Source organism: Penicillium roqueforti (assembly GCF_015533775.1).
Source record: "Penicillium roqueforti strain LCP96 04111 chromosome Unknown scaffold_61, whole genome shotgun sequence".
NCBI lineage: Eukaryota > Fungi > Ascomycota > Eurotiomycetes > Eurotiales > Aspergillaceae > Penicillium > Penicillium roqueforti.
The window spans coordinates 1-16317 of NW_024067625.1; the positions used below are offsets into that span (position 1 = coordinate 1).

General features: G+C 46.1%; 6 protein-coding genes across 6 annotated transcripts; 3 read left to right on the forward strand and 3 right to left on the reverse strand.

The window, feature by feature from the left end:
* Positions 1 to 1185: 1185 nt before the first annotated feature.
* On the reverse strand, positions 1186 to 2603 carry LCP9604111_9680 (uncharacterized protein; the record flags this gene model as incomplete). The annotated part of the gene is made up of 3 exons (XM_039077961.1): positions 1186 to 1220; positions 1273 to 2352; positions 2426 to 2603. The coding sequence occupies 3 exons, from the start codon at positions 2601 to 2603 to the stop codon at positions 1186 to 1188; spliced, it is 1293 nt and encodes a 430-aa protein (XP_038924314.1).
* An 883-nt stretch (positions 2604 to 3486) lies between these two features.
* On the forward strand, positions 3487 to 5837 carry LCP9604111_9681 (uncharacterized protein; the record flags this gene model as incomplete). Its single annotated transcript, XM_039077962.1, has 7 exons — positions 3487 to 3511; positions 3568 to 3646; positions 3702 to 3811; positions 3872 to 4961; positions 5021 to 5127; positions 5180 to 5535; positions 5589 to 5837. The coding sequence occupies 7 exons, from the start codon at positions 3487 to 3489 to the stop codon at positions 5835 to 5837; spliced, it is 2016 nt and encodes a 671-aa protein (XP_038924315.1).
* A 2507-nt stretch (positions 5838 to 8344) lies between these two features.
* Positions 8345 to 10850, forward strand: LCP9604111_9682 (uncharacterized protein; the record flags this gene model as incomplete). Its single annotated transcript, XM_039077963.1, has 13 exons — positions 8345 to 8628; positions 8682 to 8792; positions 8843 to 8902; positions 8960 to 9130; positions 9184 to 9309; positions 9368 to 9552; positions 9600 to 9670; positions 9734 to 10258; positions 10319 to 10412; positions 10463 to 10522; positions 10581 to 10594; positions 10647 to 10696; positions 10763 to 10850. The coding sequence occupies 13 exons, from the start codon at positions 8345 to 8347 to the stop codon at positions 10848 to 10850; spliced, it is 1839 nt and encodes a 612-aa protein (XP_038924316.1).
* Positions 10851 to 11214: 364 nt separating this feature from the next.
* LCP9604111_9683 (hemerythrin domain-containing protein) lies at positions 11215 to 11673 on the reverse strand (the record flags this gene model as incomplete). Its single annotated transcript, XM_039077964.1, has 2 exons — positions 11215 to 11598; positions 11662 to 11673. 2 exons carry the CDS (start codon positions 11671 to 11673, stop codon positions 11215 to 11217), a joined length of 396 nt encoding a protein of 131 aa, XP_038924317.1.
* A 1320-nt stretch (positions 11674 to 12993) lies between these two features.
* On the reverse strand, positions 12994 to 13536 carry LCP9604111_9684 (uncharacterized protein; the record flags this gene model as incomplete). Its single annotated transcript, XM_039077965.1, has 2 exons — positions 12994 to 13035; positions 13114 to 13536. The coding sequence occupies 2 exons, from the start codon at positions 13534 to 13536 to the stop codon at positions 12994 to 12996; spliced, it is 465 nt and encodes a 154-aa protein (XP_038924318.1).
* Positions 13537 to 14799: 1263 nt separating this feature from the next.
* On the forward strand, positions 14800 to 16202 carry LCP9604111_9685 (MCT family MFS transporter; the record flags this gene model as incomplete). Its single annotated transcript, XM_039077966.1, has 3 exons — positions 14800 to 14978; positions 15041 to 15182; positions 15243 to 16202. The coding sequence occupies 3 exons, from the start codon at positions 14800 to 14802 to the stop codon at positions 16200 to 16202; spliced, it is 1281 nt and encodes a 426-aa protein (XP_038924319.1).
* Positions 16203 to 16317: the final 115 nt, after the last annotated feature.

Below are 16317 nucleotides of genomic sequence, written 5' to 3' on the forward strand. Positions count from 1 at the left end.
CTCATACATACGACCATAGGGTGTGGAAAACAGGGCTTCCCGTCCGCTCAGCCGTACTTAAGCCACACGCCGGTGAGTTAGTAGTTGGGTGGGTGACCACCAGCGAATCCTCACTGTTGTATGTTTTATTTTTTTCTACTGCCAAGGAATGGCCTATGTGGCTGCAGTTTAAGTCTTGAAGCCCAAGTGTACATCCGTGTCTAAATGATATGTAGGTTATAAGGTGATATATGTGTTGAACACAAAAGAAGGTCAATTGAACATCTGTGTGCATTTCCCTAAAGGGGTTGATAGTAGCTGGGATAAATGCAAGTTGCTTTTTCCGCATGCTGAGTTTGTAACGGACAGACCTCCCTTTGGATAGGATTCACTGAAGACTTGGGAAACACTACTTGAAAGCGCTGCACGTTACGCATAGGAAATAGGGCAATTATACCGAGGCGGAGACGATACTTTCTAGTGCCATCGAGGTTCGACTGAATCATATGGATTCGGAAGTTACATTTCGCTATACAAGCTGAATATCAGCCCGGAGTGCCCTGAATAGAGCGGGGAGCCGCCCATGCCCGATCCGTGGGCGTTAGGTGACCATCACCTTAAACATGCTGTTGTATGTTTTTTCCTTTCTTTATTTATTTTCATTTCCATAATTTACGCGGCCAATTCTTGAGGTACCTTAGACACTAAAGTGGGCGGGGAATTTGACTTACGGTGAGTGTGGGCGAGAAGGGGTGACAATTCTCACCGGAGTCTCCGCCCGCCTACACACCCAGGGTGATAAATCTCGCCGGGGCAAGATTCTTCGCCGTGGGGGTCGCAGGGGCCACAATCCCACGGGATGTTCTGAATCAACCTTCAAGACCATGCAACATATATCATACATCGGATCTATGTATCACCCGCGAAAAGCTTATCTACCAGACTCTGCCGAGAGAGTTAAAAAACAGATTTTGAATGGGGTGTAGTCAGAATTCATTTTCTCCCACATAGAGTCAAAAATGGTCTTTCAACTCCTGGAAACTACGCATAAATTAATTGGATAATTCAATACTTGGCTAAAATTAAAACCGACTATGGTAGTTTAAGCTATCTATTTAGATCGGGAATCTAGATGTCCTCGAACTTCGGCCTAAGCTGAGCTATATATACATTCAGTTCGTCATTTACGCAAATATACTGCTGTCGCTACATGACTGTGCAAAGGAGTCCGCCGGCGAGGGCTAAAGAATGTTAGTATCCCAATTTTCCGGAGTATGAGATGAGATGGCTTACCTCCAGATATGATCCCAGACGCCAGACCTGAGGCAATACCATTGGCGGCGCCATTGAACAAGTTCCCCTTTTTTTCACTCAGCTTTTGATAGGTATTGCGGGCCTCACTAACCTCCCCTCGAACAGCATCGACCTCTTGCTCGTATCCTTCTAGTTCAAGTGCTACCTTCCGGGAATTCTTAGCACGTCGAGCGGTGTCCTTGCGGATTTCTGCAAGTGACTCCTCCATGTCGCGTAGCTCTTGTTCCTTAGCTGCTAGCTCCTCGAAAAACCTTTCTTCGAGTACCTTGAGTTTCTTTTTCCAAGCTCTTTCTTCATCCTTGTGTAAATCCCGCATCGACTTCTCCAGCTTTCGTTTATTATGCTCAGCTTTCCTCATCTGATTTTCCAAATCCACCTTAAGCTCCTGCATCTCGATGGCATGGGCCGTATTCTTCTGGGCAATTTCGGTCTCGATTGCCTGTTTGAGCTTTTTCAACTCGAGCTTATGAGCCTGGCGAGCTTTGTACAGATCCCCAGCGATCACAATACCTGCTTTCGTCTCGCCGATCACTTTCCCCTGGTCAATAATTTCGCGCTGCAGTTCCAATACCTCCGGAAGATGTTTTTCAGATTGAAGTATAAGATGTGTCACGATGCGGCGTGCAGAAGTAATTTCTTCTAACGAGCCCAGGCGACCCTTCTCATTGTGGCGAAACGTTGTCGCCCCACGAGAAATAAATCTACCAAAGAACCGTTCTTCCGACAGGAGCTGTGCTTCACGCTGCTCACAAAGCGGAGATTTTTCGGACCACATAGTTGTCGCGATGGCTAGAGTGGAATAAGACGCGAATCCACACATAGCCTTCATCATGTCAAGATTGCGCATGCTAGACCCTGACATGCGGTTGTCGGATATAGGATGAAGCATTAGTATGCCGTGAATGCGCACGCCGTTTGCATACGATGCGCCGAGGTAAGTTGCGAGGACGCTTAGTGTGTCAATGTCTGAACGGTTCGTGTCGTTGAATCCGGGGGTATCAATGAGGTAGACTTTGTGGCCATTGCAGTCGAAGTTGAACACATCAATGGAGGTGGTGCCTGGTGGTAGTATTAGCCAGTCATACTGAGTAGAAGCCTTGGTGTGAGTCATGGAAAGTAGAAACGCTCTTACATGAGTACAGCCCGTGGCCAACAGTGACATCTTCGCCCGTGCATCGACCGATGAAAGTGCTTTTTCCTGAGCCCGTCATACCCATGACGAGGAAGAACCTGTCGTTGGGGCTGGGCTTAGTGACACCGGTAAAGGCTGCGAAGCGTTCAGTCTGACTAACCACAGAGCGCATGTCCATGATGGTTTGAATTTTGCGATTATTGACCAGCCAAAGTGATGGTTAACAGGCTGCGGCCAAAAGAGCGAAATGAAGACAAGGCTATCGGTTGAGCACAGGAATAATTACTGGTCTAACTTCAAAATGCGTGTTGAGAGCGATAATTCTGGAGCATTAGCAGGCACTTTTTACGTGTCATAAAAACCCCCCACTTGACTTTACAAGACGCCAAATATGGGGGTCAATTCAAAAAAGCAAATATGCGAGGCATTTTGGCCCCAATATGCGCTTTGACTGGACTCAAAAATGAGCTTGTAATAAGCCGAGAGGCGTAGCAAATGGTGTACCCAGTGGAAAATGAAGTGATTCTACCTGCACACCTGGGCATGGGAGTCAGCCCCCGGGATGAGGCTGACAAGGTGAGCCACGCAGCAGGTGCCGTGTTTCGGTGCCTTATACCTGAAAGGAATGCACTTGCATCGGCGAGACACACATGCAGCTTAGAATCCAACGTTGGAGGAATTTGGGCTGACTTGATTGGGGCAAAGGTTTCTTGGCGACGACGCGGTCTCCTGTGGCCTTTGCCCGGGTGAACATGGCTGCATAACGAAGCTGAGGCGGTAAGATATTATCCAATGAGAGAGTTATGTTCTGCTGGCACACTTAGTTGCCCGTATAGACATTGAATTGTGACGGAAGCCATACAGCGCATTTTACCATGAGAACATAACAAAAACAAAGGTTCCTATTCTGAGGTCTTGGGTGCCGTATTCCTATTTCGAGGCTTGATCCTGTTGGTGCTTTTGGGCATCAAACACCGACGGGCTTCCACTATTTATATCCGTCCTAGCCCCCTTCATTATTATCCCACAATATTAACTAAAAGCCTATCAGATTGCCTCTCATGTCAGTCAGATCCAGCTTTACTAGTATGTCTTATACTTCGCATAACTAGGAAATGGTACTAAGGCTCACAAACACACAGGACAATCAGGAAATCGCTCAGTGCATGGAAATGAATCACCTCTAAGCACTCGAAGCTTTCGCGGAGGTCACGAGCCCAGGTAAGTGGCTGACTATAGTCCAATGTGTTGTGGCCACCATTTAATGATTAACTAGACCGACCGATGTATTCATTGCTGTGATGGGGGTCACTGGCTCGGGGAAAAGTTCATTCATTTCGCTTTGCTCGGGCAAGTCCGTCCAAATTGGCCATACACTTGACGCATGTAGGTGAATCGCTATACGAACTGAGCTATTTCCTTGGTCCAAGTCTGACAGAGGAACAGGTACCTCTAAAGTCGACGTATACGCGTACAGGGAATCATCAGATCGAACTGTTTATTTGATCGACACGCCCGGCTTTGACGATACATCCAAGAATGACACCGAGATTCTAAGTGAGATTGCGATATGGCTTGGCGACTCATATAGAAGCAAAATTCTGCTCCACGGAATCATATACCTGCATCGTATCACTGACGTACGGATGCAAGGTTCCGCGAGACGGAATATCCAGACCTTCAGAAACTTGTGCGGTGAGGATGCTCTGAGGAAAGTAATCCTCGTCACAACCATGTGGGATAAGGTCCAAAGCAGCGAGGGCGACATGCGGGAAAAGCAGTTGAAAGACACAAAGGATTTCTGGGGTTGGATGCTGAGCAAAGGCAGCACCTGTCATCGACATGATAATACCAAGACTACGGCGAGAAGTATCGTACAGCGGCTGACAAAACACAAGAGCCCCATAATCACAGATATACAAAAACAACTAGTCGATCAGAATCTCCAACTTGATCAGACAGCTGCCGGAAAAGGGATACAGAGCGAGACTCTTAAAGAGAGAGCAAAATGGATGAAGGAACAAAAAAAGTTCGAAGAAGAGATCCGAGAGGCAATGCGCCAAAAGGACCGCGAGAAAGAAGAGATAATGCGCGAGGAGCGTGATATGAGTGCGGCAATGATCAGGAAGGCTAACCAGGACATGGAAGCCATGCGCTTCAACATGGAAGAACTTATCGCCCAGCGAGAGGAGCGCGAGGCACTCTTGGAAGAGCGCTTAGAAAAGCGGATGGAGAGGCAGATGCGAAAGAAGCAGGCTGCTCATGACAAAGAGATCAAACGGATTCAAAGAGAAAAAGAGGCCGAGATGAGAATATCAAGAGAACAGGAGAAGCAAGCCCAACGTGATCGAAAAAAGGTGGAAGAGAAAAACAAGGCGCAGCAGCAGAGAAAGGCGGAACAGGAGAGAAAGGCAAAGGTCGCTGAAGCCAATCGCCAGTCGCAAAACTCTTCATCGAAAGTTCAAGGCTGGTCTCCTTTTTCGGTAACCATGGGAGATTACAGTTGCGCTCTCAGTGGACCAAGATGTTACCAGGCGTACGTTGACAGTGCAAGGGAGCCAACTGCAGATACTTACTAATCGTCTCTACCAACAGCTCTAGGGGTGGCTGGCCGAAATTACAGGTTGGCTCGGAATGGATTGGTGCCGTCAGCTATGGGACTTCCGGCACATGGATTGCTCGTTACGGAGGAGGAACTTGGCGTAAGCAATTCCTCAAATCTGCGACAATTTACCTAGCTAAGAGATGTCTCAGAGTACTCACTTGAGCATTACCCAACTCTCGCAGGCAAACTTGCCCATCACGGAGACAGTAATCTTGAATTTTGTGTCCTCGGGCCTGGGCAAATGTACTATGCCCAGTGGGCGAATGGGTTCTGGTGCAGCGAAGCAACAGAACAGATCAACAACTATTTAACGGAGATTTACAATCGATCGGATGATTCTAAAGTGCTTGCCATGGCATTTGGATACAATGGCGCCTATGTGATTTCATTTGGATGGGCCACTAGATCGACTATCAGGGGAAAGTCCGGCCATCAAAGGGATTTGAAAGGATATTACTCGGATCTAGAACAATTCGCCGACGCAAATACTTCTTTGGATATAGTGGTGAGTCTCTCGAATTGCCTTGATCAGATCTCGGAAATCTCACTTTCCAACAGGCCATCGCACTTGACCCGGATAGCACAACAGATTATATATTAGTCTACAAATCCGGAAACTATCGGATACGCTGGGTTTGCTCGGATCCCCGGAGGTCACAAATCATTAGGAGTTGGTGGGACCAAGAATGCAAGCCTAAAGAGGCTGTAGCGCCTACACAGTCAACACATAAGGCTTCAGTGTCGAGATCTTTCAAAGAAATGCTCTCGAAGATCGAGAAGTACCTAATTGATGGGAATAATGGATGAGAAACCGGGAATATATATCTATCATCAGCTTTTGTGGCAGTTCGAATATTCGGATTTCTTTCGTGCTATTACCTTCTCTGAGGAGACACGAATCAAAGCAACTCCTGATGAATTATAAAAGGGAAAGAGACGGGTAGAATGTAATCCGGTCCTTAGCACCAGATTTCAAAGCAGATGTAACCACAGAGCCACCCTGGGCTCCGGTGGCACCGACAACAGTAAGGATTTTGGACATTTTGGATCAAAGTAGAAAAGATGAGTGTATTGAGATCTAAGAGATAAACAGTAGAAGCAATGACATGGAAGATCGAATACGGTCCCTCTATATATATTTTGACTACTACACATAAGATCGCCTATACATGGACGAAGTATACCACGGTACAGTGATCTGCATACACGCTAACCCCATGGGGTCGGGACTCAGGGCTACAATAACCCCGAAACGCCGGATTCCGCATCTTCACCAACCTTTCTCTCTTATTTTTTTCTCAGCAACTCGTCATGTACAACATACCCTCATCTGTCTGCGTTTTCTCCGCATAAACAAGCATTATTAATGAACTGGCCCACCGCACCCGGAGCTCGGGTTGTCGATCGATATTGCTTCAGTGTTCCACTTCACATTGTGCTTCAATTTGCCGTCTCATCACTCAATAAATAGTCCCCTTATGGGGCTTTTAGATAGTTGCCTTCTGAATGTTATGGCGGTCCAAAGATAGACAGGTGATACCATTGGCAGACTAGCAATGTACGTGGCGGTGAAGTGTGTAAAACAATCGTCGTTTGTCGCCACTTTCCACATGGTCTCGGGAGTCAAACGTTGGACTCCTGCTAAAATCGAACCATCGTGTATGAGTCTTCTATGGGCGACGGATCAAACCACTACAACGTTTATCTAGTATACGTCCATCAATTAACCTTGAGCCTTTCAAAGAGTAGATTACCTCTCCCTTTAATGGTAGCACCATATTAGAGATAGAGACGAGAGTACGTGAAGAATGCGTGTAGTAATTATTGGGAACATACGGAGAGGTCACGCGACCTGGAATAATCTACTCGGCATAAAATATTAGTCTTGGCATCCATAAAGCTTAATTATTAATACTGTATTATTCCTCCGTCTTACCGCCCTACCTTCTCAGCACGGTAGTCTTTTTGAATTCTACCAGTCCTACCGATTTGAACTTCTTTCAGATAAAAGAGCAGTAAATTGCTTCAAAAACATACCTCGTATTCATTACGCTCGCAAAAAGCCTTGTGATCGAATTCATTATAGAGTTCATCTGGCTCAGGAATAGGCTCAGCCCTCAGAAGCTCTTCAAGCTATGATTGCGGCATTTCCGATTGATAATGCGCCATGGTAGCTAGTAAAAAGATTGGAACGATAGTTTGTAATGTGTATATACACAGATACTATATATATTAGATGTAGAGTTGTTTATCAGTAATAAAGTATAAGAATGTACCCCTCGTAAACATACATGCTCCATACCAAAACGGGATCAAAGATACCGTACGATTTCCAAAGCAAACAGTGTTTACATAAGCCCAAACTAGGGGCACTAGCGTAAGCATTGACCATGGTACCAGGTACCTACGTCCCCTGACCTTATCTGCCGAACTATGATCAACCGTCAGCCAGCCCTCCGGGAAACTACCCCGGACAAACCCCCTTGTGAAGGCAGAATTTGGCTCTCTCTGCCCAAATGACACGCGTAACCACTATTATAGGCGACGGATCGGACCACTATATCAGCTCGCCACACGCTTTTCCGCAGCTGTAATAAATATAGCAACTTACATTTGATCTAATTACTCACTTTTCTACGGTCGCATTGAGTTCAAATTATGAAGATATGATTGATTGATTGAATTTTCAAAATACAAATTTCAAACTCAATAATGGAGCAAGCATAGAGCAAGCAGGGGAAAACTTTGAAAAGCGGTCTTCTTAGACCGCCTTCCCATCAAATATACTGCCGATTCCGGTAAATCGGTAGGACGGGCAGAATTCTAAAGCCGGTGAATTCGGGTATAGGGCGGTAAGACGGAGGAATAACTATGGAACCTTGGAACCTTCCAAGGTTGGAATATAGAATTGATAACTAAGCGGTTTTATGAACGCCAAGACTAATATCTTAATGAATTGATGGACGCATACTCCGGACTGGTAAATGTGAATAGAGAAGAAGAGGTTGTAATATTACATAGCCTGCCCAAGACCATAATTATACAGGCGGTGATTAAAGCGGTGAGCCAAAAATTGGTTTTGTTGTTGTGGTTCGATCCACCGATCCATCGCCCTGGTGGATATGCCAAGACACGCTAAACAACAATGTCAGCTAGCCTTGCCTCTCAGCTGAAATGAGTATGTATGTATAACTATGTCTACTTACCCCTGGGCGCCTTTGATTTCTATAAATTGAGTCTCGGCTTCCATTACACTGGTGGTTGTCCTCTCAACTACATTGTGCTGAAAAATTGTATAGCACCATTCAGCAACCATGAACTTGGCCGTCCTGATGTCCCTTGCGGGATTGGGCGCTAGCCTTACAGTTGGGCTAGAAGCAAAAAGCCCATTTATTGCCGGTCGGCTCTCACAAACGAAGCAATTTGAGCTGAATCTGACCTGGGAATCATTTGCGCCCGATGGGGTTGCGCGGGAGCAATTTTTGATCAATGGCCAGTTCCCCGGCCCTCCACTGATCATGGATGAAGGAGACGACGTCGAGGTGACCGTGAATAACTTCAGTCCCTTCAATACCACAATTCACTATCACGGCATCGAGTGAGTTTTTGGAAACTAAAAAGATACCCGCATGTCCACTAACATGTTAATAGACAGGAAGGAACGCCGTGGTCAGATGGTGTGCCTGGAGTTTCACAGAGGCAGATTTTGCCTGGTCAACGGTTTATTTCCAAATTCACTGTCCAGCAGTATGGTGCATATTGGTTAGTCAATAATCTTCAATAAGAAATCCAAGCCCTCTAACGAATTGAAGGTACCACTCACATACTTCTGGGCAAATCATGGATGGCCTGTATGGACCAATTTACATCAGGTTTGTTTGCATGATATCGAGCGCGTCAATGCCAATGACTAATGTCTAAATTTATAGACCTCGGACCATTCCTGCGAACTTGGCCAGTGCGATAACAAATGATACATTTGAACAGGCTCAAATACATAACGCCATCCGGGCCCCGTCTCTAGTTATGCTCTCTGATTGGTTCCATATGACCTCAGAAGAACTCCAAGAGGTTGCAATGTCTGCAAATATTGATCCCTTGTGAGTGATTCAATGAGAGAAGCTACAAGCAATGAAACTGACATGGCGATCAGGTGTACGGATTCTATTCTGATCAACGGGAAAGGGCGGGTCAATTGCCGCAGTCCCAAGGAATTGACTGACATGGTGCCCGATTCGGTGAAATCTGTGCTACAGGGCATGGAGTATACGGTGAAAGGGTATGTTCTGAATTAGAATTCAATACTTGGAGACGCCAGCGCTAAATGGGAAATAAAGTTGCCTTCCACTCACAAACACCTATGCCCAAACGACATCTGGACATAACTTGAGTGCAGTTCCAGCATCCATGTTTTACGAGTGCCACGCCACTGAAGCGGCAGAAGAGGTCATCGAAGTTGACCCGTTCAACGGCTGGGCAAGTCTCAATTTTATCGGCTCAGCGTCTGTCTCAACTCCAATTGGTGTGTACTTTGCCAGTCTTTATAAGCTCCCAGGCTAACTAGCAAAGTGTCTATCAATAATCATTCCCTTTGGGTTTATGAGGTTGATGGTTTATACATCAAGCCTGTTAAAGTTGATGTATGAACTTTTACCTTTTTGGAATTACCTTTCACGGAATACTTCTGACTCAAACTTCTCTAGGCGTTAACAATCAACAATGGTGGTCGGTATTCCTGCTTGGTACAACTGAACAAAGCGCCAGGAAAGTACCCGATGACAGTGGCAAATGCAGGGTTCAACCAAAAGATCGCGGGCTTTGGTACTCTGTCCTATACGCATACGCATGAACGTTCGGTTGTATCAACGCCTTCAATCAACTACGGTGGAATCGCCACAAGCACGGATGTTGTTACACTAGATGAGACCGTGATCGAAATGTTTACTCCTAGCCAGCCTAGTGAGCATTCGGATAAAACCTACATCCTGACTGCTGGCCGCATTGAGAAGGCTTGGGAATGGTCCCTTAACGGGAATCACTCCTACGGCCTTACTTTGGAGGCCGAAAAGCCCGTTCTATGGGACCCTCAATCTGCGGCCAAAAGCCCTTTGGCCATCGCCACAAAGAACAATACTTGGGTGGATATAATCTTCATTTTATCTGGCAACACATCTACACTTCAGCCTGGTCACCCACTTCACAAGCACTCCAACCGAGCTTATATTCTAGTGAGTGCTTCCAAATATTGTACTGGCTCTTGCTCCAATTCGCTGACATTTGACTTCAAGGGTTCCGGCACCGGCGACTTCAATTACACTTCAGTCGCCGACGCTGTCAAGGCTATTCCAGACAGTTTCAACCTGATCAATCCCCCCATGAGAGGTTCGCAGCTCTAATTCCACAGGGCCTCTGTACCTGACTGACATCATTAGACACTTTTACTACGCTGCCTGCTTATCAAGGTAAAAGCTGGATGGCAATTCGCTATCATGGTATGTGATTTCCCCGACTGGATAGAAGATCATTGGCTAACTAGCACGGTTGAATTAGTTCAAAACCCAGGGGTATGGAAATCTGAATTCTGTCGATACCCGGTCACGTCGCTAACAATTTTAGGCATTCTTGCTTCACTGTCACCTCGACCCACATCTGACAGGGGGTATGGGGTAAGTTTGCAATATGTGTACAGCTATGGCTATATTTCGATGCAATGTGCTAATTTCTTTCCTTAGGCTCGCGATTCTAGACGGTATAGATGCATGGCCGACCATTCCGTCCCAATATGGCCCAAATGGGAAGTGGGGAAGTATTGACGCTTGACAACTTTTATCCGATTTGTACAAGAGAAATTTTCTCTATTTATCTGTTTTAATTGGTCTTTTTATTTTCCTTATTCGAATATATGGTGTGCTGTGTTTCAATGTACTTTTTCCAGATGTTCGAAGTGGAAGAGGTGAGTACATACATTCTACTGGAGCATACCTCCCAGCCAGATCCTGCTTAATTGGCTTTTACTTATTCTGAAACTATTGTACTAAACCATACACTGCATTATAATAGCATTTTATTCAAGGAAACCCTATAAGTGGTCCAGTATGTGTTGGAAAATAATTCCAGTACAATAGTTTATTGTGCACCAATCAGCTTTCCTAATGGTATAACCGGGCCATTTCCTTCAAACTCCTCATATTATCCGCCCCAAGGCCTTAACTTCATCATCCAAATGCGTCCATAAAATATGCGCAAAACTACCCATCAACATCTTCATATGACCCAGTCGTAGCTCTGTCTCGCCCGTGCGACATGTATTCACATAGTCCTCGAATTTCTCCAATCCCAGGTGAATCATGCGGTGCTGCCCGACCAAGCTCAATTCCTCGCGAAACTCAGGCATTCTCGAGGCTAGCTCAGGGAAAAAGTGCCGCTCCTCGATAGTGTGATGCAGCGTGAGTTGACGACAGAAGGATAAAGCGAGGTTGAGGAACGCAGGAATCGATTGGCCATTGGGGCGTTTGTTCTTGACACAAGCATTGTATGTATCATTCCAAATAGTGCGGAAGTTATTATGCTAGAAAACATTTAGTAGGCTGTGGGAACCGTTGTGGTAGACGGATAGATGATAAGAACCTACAAATAGATCCATATGGTCTGCCAATCGATTTTAGGCCTTGAATTCCGATGGAGTTAACTTGGAGGGCTGGATTCCAGCAGTTGCTTCTTTAACTTTCGCCATGTTATATTCGATCGAAGAGCCCGTGAACAAATGACGCTGTTGACAGTGTATTAAAGATGGCCCAACCCCTTGAAGCGCACTCTCTTTAAATAGTATGTAGAGTCTGTGCCATTTATTATCGAAAGGTGTGGATCGATAGAAATAATTGTCGAATCATGCCGTAATTATTATGAATCTGCATCACCAAGGCACCAATTGACCTTACTATATTCGTTCGGAGCTCGAAGCTCGGGTAGGTGAGGTCTGGAAGGTCGCTGACTAAGGTCTCCAGAGTCCACCCGTCCCATTCTAACATTCGATCAGCTGTAAGCCCGGGGTAGGGGGATCGTTCTTCATGGACTCGGAGGGTCCACTGATCCGCAGAATGACCTTTGTTCACTTCTGCAACACGTGTCTCTGCTCCCTGCCGACAGACGATGGCGAGATTACTATGATACACTTCGACAAATACATGAGAACAGCCTGGATCATCATCAAGCTCTAGTGCTGCTGGATTCACTACTGTTCCACAGTCCACTAAGGTCTCTGGCTGCAGACCTGGATGCAGAACGAGCTAGTCCGTACGAGCTCTAGTGAGGAGACGAAAGTGCGGACTTTGAAAGACGGGTACTGGTTCTTGAACCGTGGGAGCCCTTGCACTGTGGTGGCAAACCGCACTTCCTGTCCAAAGAGCTGGCAGAAGCTGTCTCTAGTTCTTAAGATCATCCCTGTTTTCCTGTCTTGCCTCCTTCCATCATGGACATATCTTCCATGGTCCAGCTAGCTCTCTTTTCTCTTTTCTCTTTTCTCAACCAACCCTCAATATCTAAGCCGGAAATCAATATATACAGAAGAAATGCATCTCATGCTTGGGAGCTATGTATTAATACACAAGAATCCAAAATAGCCTTGTCTTGGACAATTTTTGCGAAATGAGTAGTGGAGATATTATTTTATTCAGCCACCTGGCCACAGAAAGAGACTCGCCGGTCTCGGTACCAGCCGCAAGAACAACCCGCCATCCATAAAATACAATGCTCTGAAAACACAGGCTGTGAGAGACGGTATTAAAAGCGAGTAAAGAAAACAGGAACCTCTATGCTATGTCGTTGAAATATGATGACCAAAACCGAATACTCGAGAGAGACCCAATGTGAGGATGTCGTTATGGAGAAAGAGAAGGGAGGATGAGTTGAGGGCGATCAAATGTAGATAAGTCGATCGTGTTGGTGAATGGAGAGGAGGGATGGTTTAAAGCATAGCCTTGTACTCGGATGGAGGAGGGGGAGGAAGCTGTTTCGGACTGGTTAGCAAGCACATCTTGAATCTAGGTCCGAACGTATCAGTTCGAGGACAGGGAGTTTATCATACCTCGAGCTTTGTATTATCAGCCATCATACGCTGGAAGCCAATACCGACACCCTCGATCACAGCAAGGAAGACGGCACACATAATAGCGGAGTTTCGGGCAGCCTTATAACCACCACGGATAGCGAGGGAGCCACCGGTGAAGAAACCAGCGATGATGGCGTTGTAAGGATCTTCCTTCTTGCGAATTCCCTTGATTGAACAATCGTATATACTGAAAAGTCCTCCCCAACAGCCGAAGTTACCACCGAGGACGGGCGCGCGCGCCTTGATAGCTGTGAGAGCACCTATCCGGCGTTCACCGTAGGGGCTGTTTCGGAAACCCTTAACACCGTGCCATACGGCACCACCGATAGCACCCATACAGAAAGCACCGCCGAAGTCGCTCAGGGCAACCCAGGGACAGGGATCGCGCGAGTGATCCATAATGTGATGTGTAAACAAAGCGAGTTGAGAGTCGGGGGTACAAAGGCGGATCGGCTGTATAGATAGTAATTATGAAAGGCGCGATGGTAAAGGTCGAAAGTTGGTAACAAGCCCAGTGGAAGAAAGAGACTTGTGAAGGGCGTGAAGGTAGTAAAGGTCGACAAGCCCAATAGTGAGAGATGCGATAACAAGATAAGGGCGGGTCGAGGACTTTTCTTTCCCATGTCGGGCACGTGACCATCATATTCTACCCGGTCGCCACCGAACACTACGACGTCGGCTGTGTTTACTCTTACTTTCGGATTATCATTCGCTCGCATCAAGCATCCCCGGGTTCTCTGCCCGGGAACGAGAATATACCGGCTATTCATCCCTGCATGATGTCTCGAGACCATCAGAAAATTTCTTCATTTCTATTTGAATACTCTATGGCTCTTTTGCCATTGTTCTAGGGCCAAGGGCCAATCGGAGATCATACATCCTACCACCTTAGAACCGGGTATTCTATGATCGAAAGAATGAGCTTCTATAGCCTCACCTCTTCATCTACTAACAAAAGAATGTCTACCTTGACCTATTCCACTCACAACCTTTCCCCGCTTCGCGAGTATGAGCCGTCATTAGCAGAATAGTCGGTCGATCACATAGGATTTCGTTCAAAATAGATATATGCATCAGCCCATCCCTTGCAACTTAAAGTGATGTTTGTCGATATCTGATTCATAGGCGGTTGTCTGATATTGAGTTCTAGACTTCTTACGTCTAATTAAGACGTTAAAGTATAACTAACGAATATTAGAGTCAGTAATTGATAGATATATAGAGGAGATTGATCGTAGTTGTGAAACATCAGATTATATTCATATTTCAGTCTTTTCCAATTTGAAATAAATAACAAATTGAGGGAGCAAACAACGGGAAGGCCAGATGCATGGTCAAAAGTTGGTATACCTCGCCCTTCTCGCCGTCATAGGAGGTGTATAAGCATATCATTGTAGCTACAAATTCAGCTTATGCATTCAAAATCATAGGATTGAAAGAATTATCGAGTGTTTGGTAGGATTGAAGTGTGACACCCGTATGAAAAGACGATTGATAAGGCAAATGAAAATGCCGAGCAAGGCTCGGCCTTTTCGGACGAGGATCGAAAAATTTCGCGAATAACCCGAGCAAATTTACTTATAAATAAAGCTAGCTGCAAAGAGATCTGCGGTAGACATCTAGGTCCTGTTCCTTGTTACTTGTGCTCAATCAACTCTCGGAATGTCTACTTCACAACTATCAAATGACCGGGCTACGCCCAGTAGCTCCGAAGCGCCTGATCGCGTCGAACTTGAAAAGCCAACCCCAAAATTCCCAGAGGGCGGCCTCCGAGCTTGGATGGTGGTTTTAGGTGCATTTTGTGTGTCTTTCTCGACTTTCGGATACATGAACGCTTTCGGGTAAGCTCTATACTCCGCAACTCTATGGTATGATAACGAAGTCTAACATATGAACGACACAGAGTCTATCAGGATTACTACACAGAGCACTTTCTCTCCAACGAGACTTCATCCACTATTTCTTGGATTGGATCTGTTCAGGTCTGCTTTCTCTTCGCTGGTAGCCTTATCGGTGGGCCATTGTTCGACCGGTACGGCGCTGTGGTAAGGACTTGTCTTCCTATCAGCAACAGCATCATTGACTAACTATACTCTCCATATTAGGTCATTCATATACCTGCGGTCGCTATCGTATTTTCAGTGATGATGACATCTCTGTGCAAGAAGTATTATCAATTCATGCTTGCTCAAGGCGTCTTGGGTGGGATTGCTTCCGGCATGCTATTTGCCCCCGTCATGACATGTGTGAGCCACTATTTCCATACTCGACGTGCTGCAGCCCTTGGTGTGACAGTCTCTGGGTCTTCCATCGGGGGAGTTATATTTCCTATTGCCTTGAGCAAGATGCTGAGAAACGAATCCTTGGGGTTCGGATGGTCCGTCCGAATTGTGGGGTTCATCATCTTGTTCATGGTATTGATAGCGATGATAACTGTAAGAGAGCGACTTCCTCCTCGTAGCGGCAAAGTTCTCTTGCCGAGAGCTTTTGCTCGCGCTCCTTACACCCTCGTCACACTCGGTATCTTCTTCATGATGTGGGGACTTTTCACTCCATTCTTCTATCTTCCGCAATATGCCCAGTCTTATGGCATGGAATCACAGCTTGCGTCCTACCTTTTATCCATCCTCAATGCTGCCTCCGTTTTCGGCAGAATATTACCGGGCATGGTTGCGGATAAGATTGGTCGCTACAATATCTTGATCATCACCGGTGTCTGCTCGGGCATTCTACTTCTGTGCTGGATCGCGACAACTTCAAATGCGTCAATCATTGTCTTTGCGGGGCTCTATGGTTTCTTTTCGGGCGGGATTGTGTCGCTGATGTCTCCTTGTATTGCTCAAGTCACGCCGAGTCCGGACCAGATTGGTACTCATCTCGGCATGTCAATGGCCATTATTGCCCTTGCTGGTCTGACCGGGACCCCGATATGCGGTGCATTGCTAGAAAGATACGGAGGATACACACAGGCCGCAGTTTTTAGTGGTGTCGTGATGTTTTTCGGATCTGTGCTTGTCGCCGCGGCGAGGTTTTGTCTGCAGGCAAAGCCCTTGGCAATTGTGTGATCCCTCTTCAGCCTCCTCGGGCAGCTTTTGCTTCAATCTGTATACTACATTAGATCTGCTTTTTTTTACTACCACTGGGTGCGAAAACCTTGAAACTATGATATTATACTCTTCA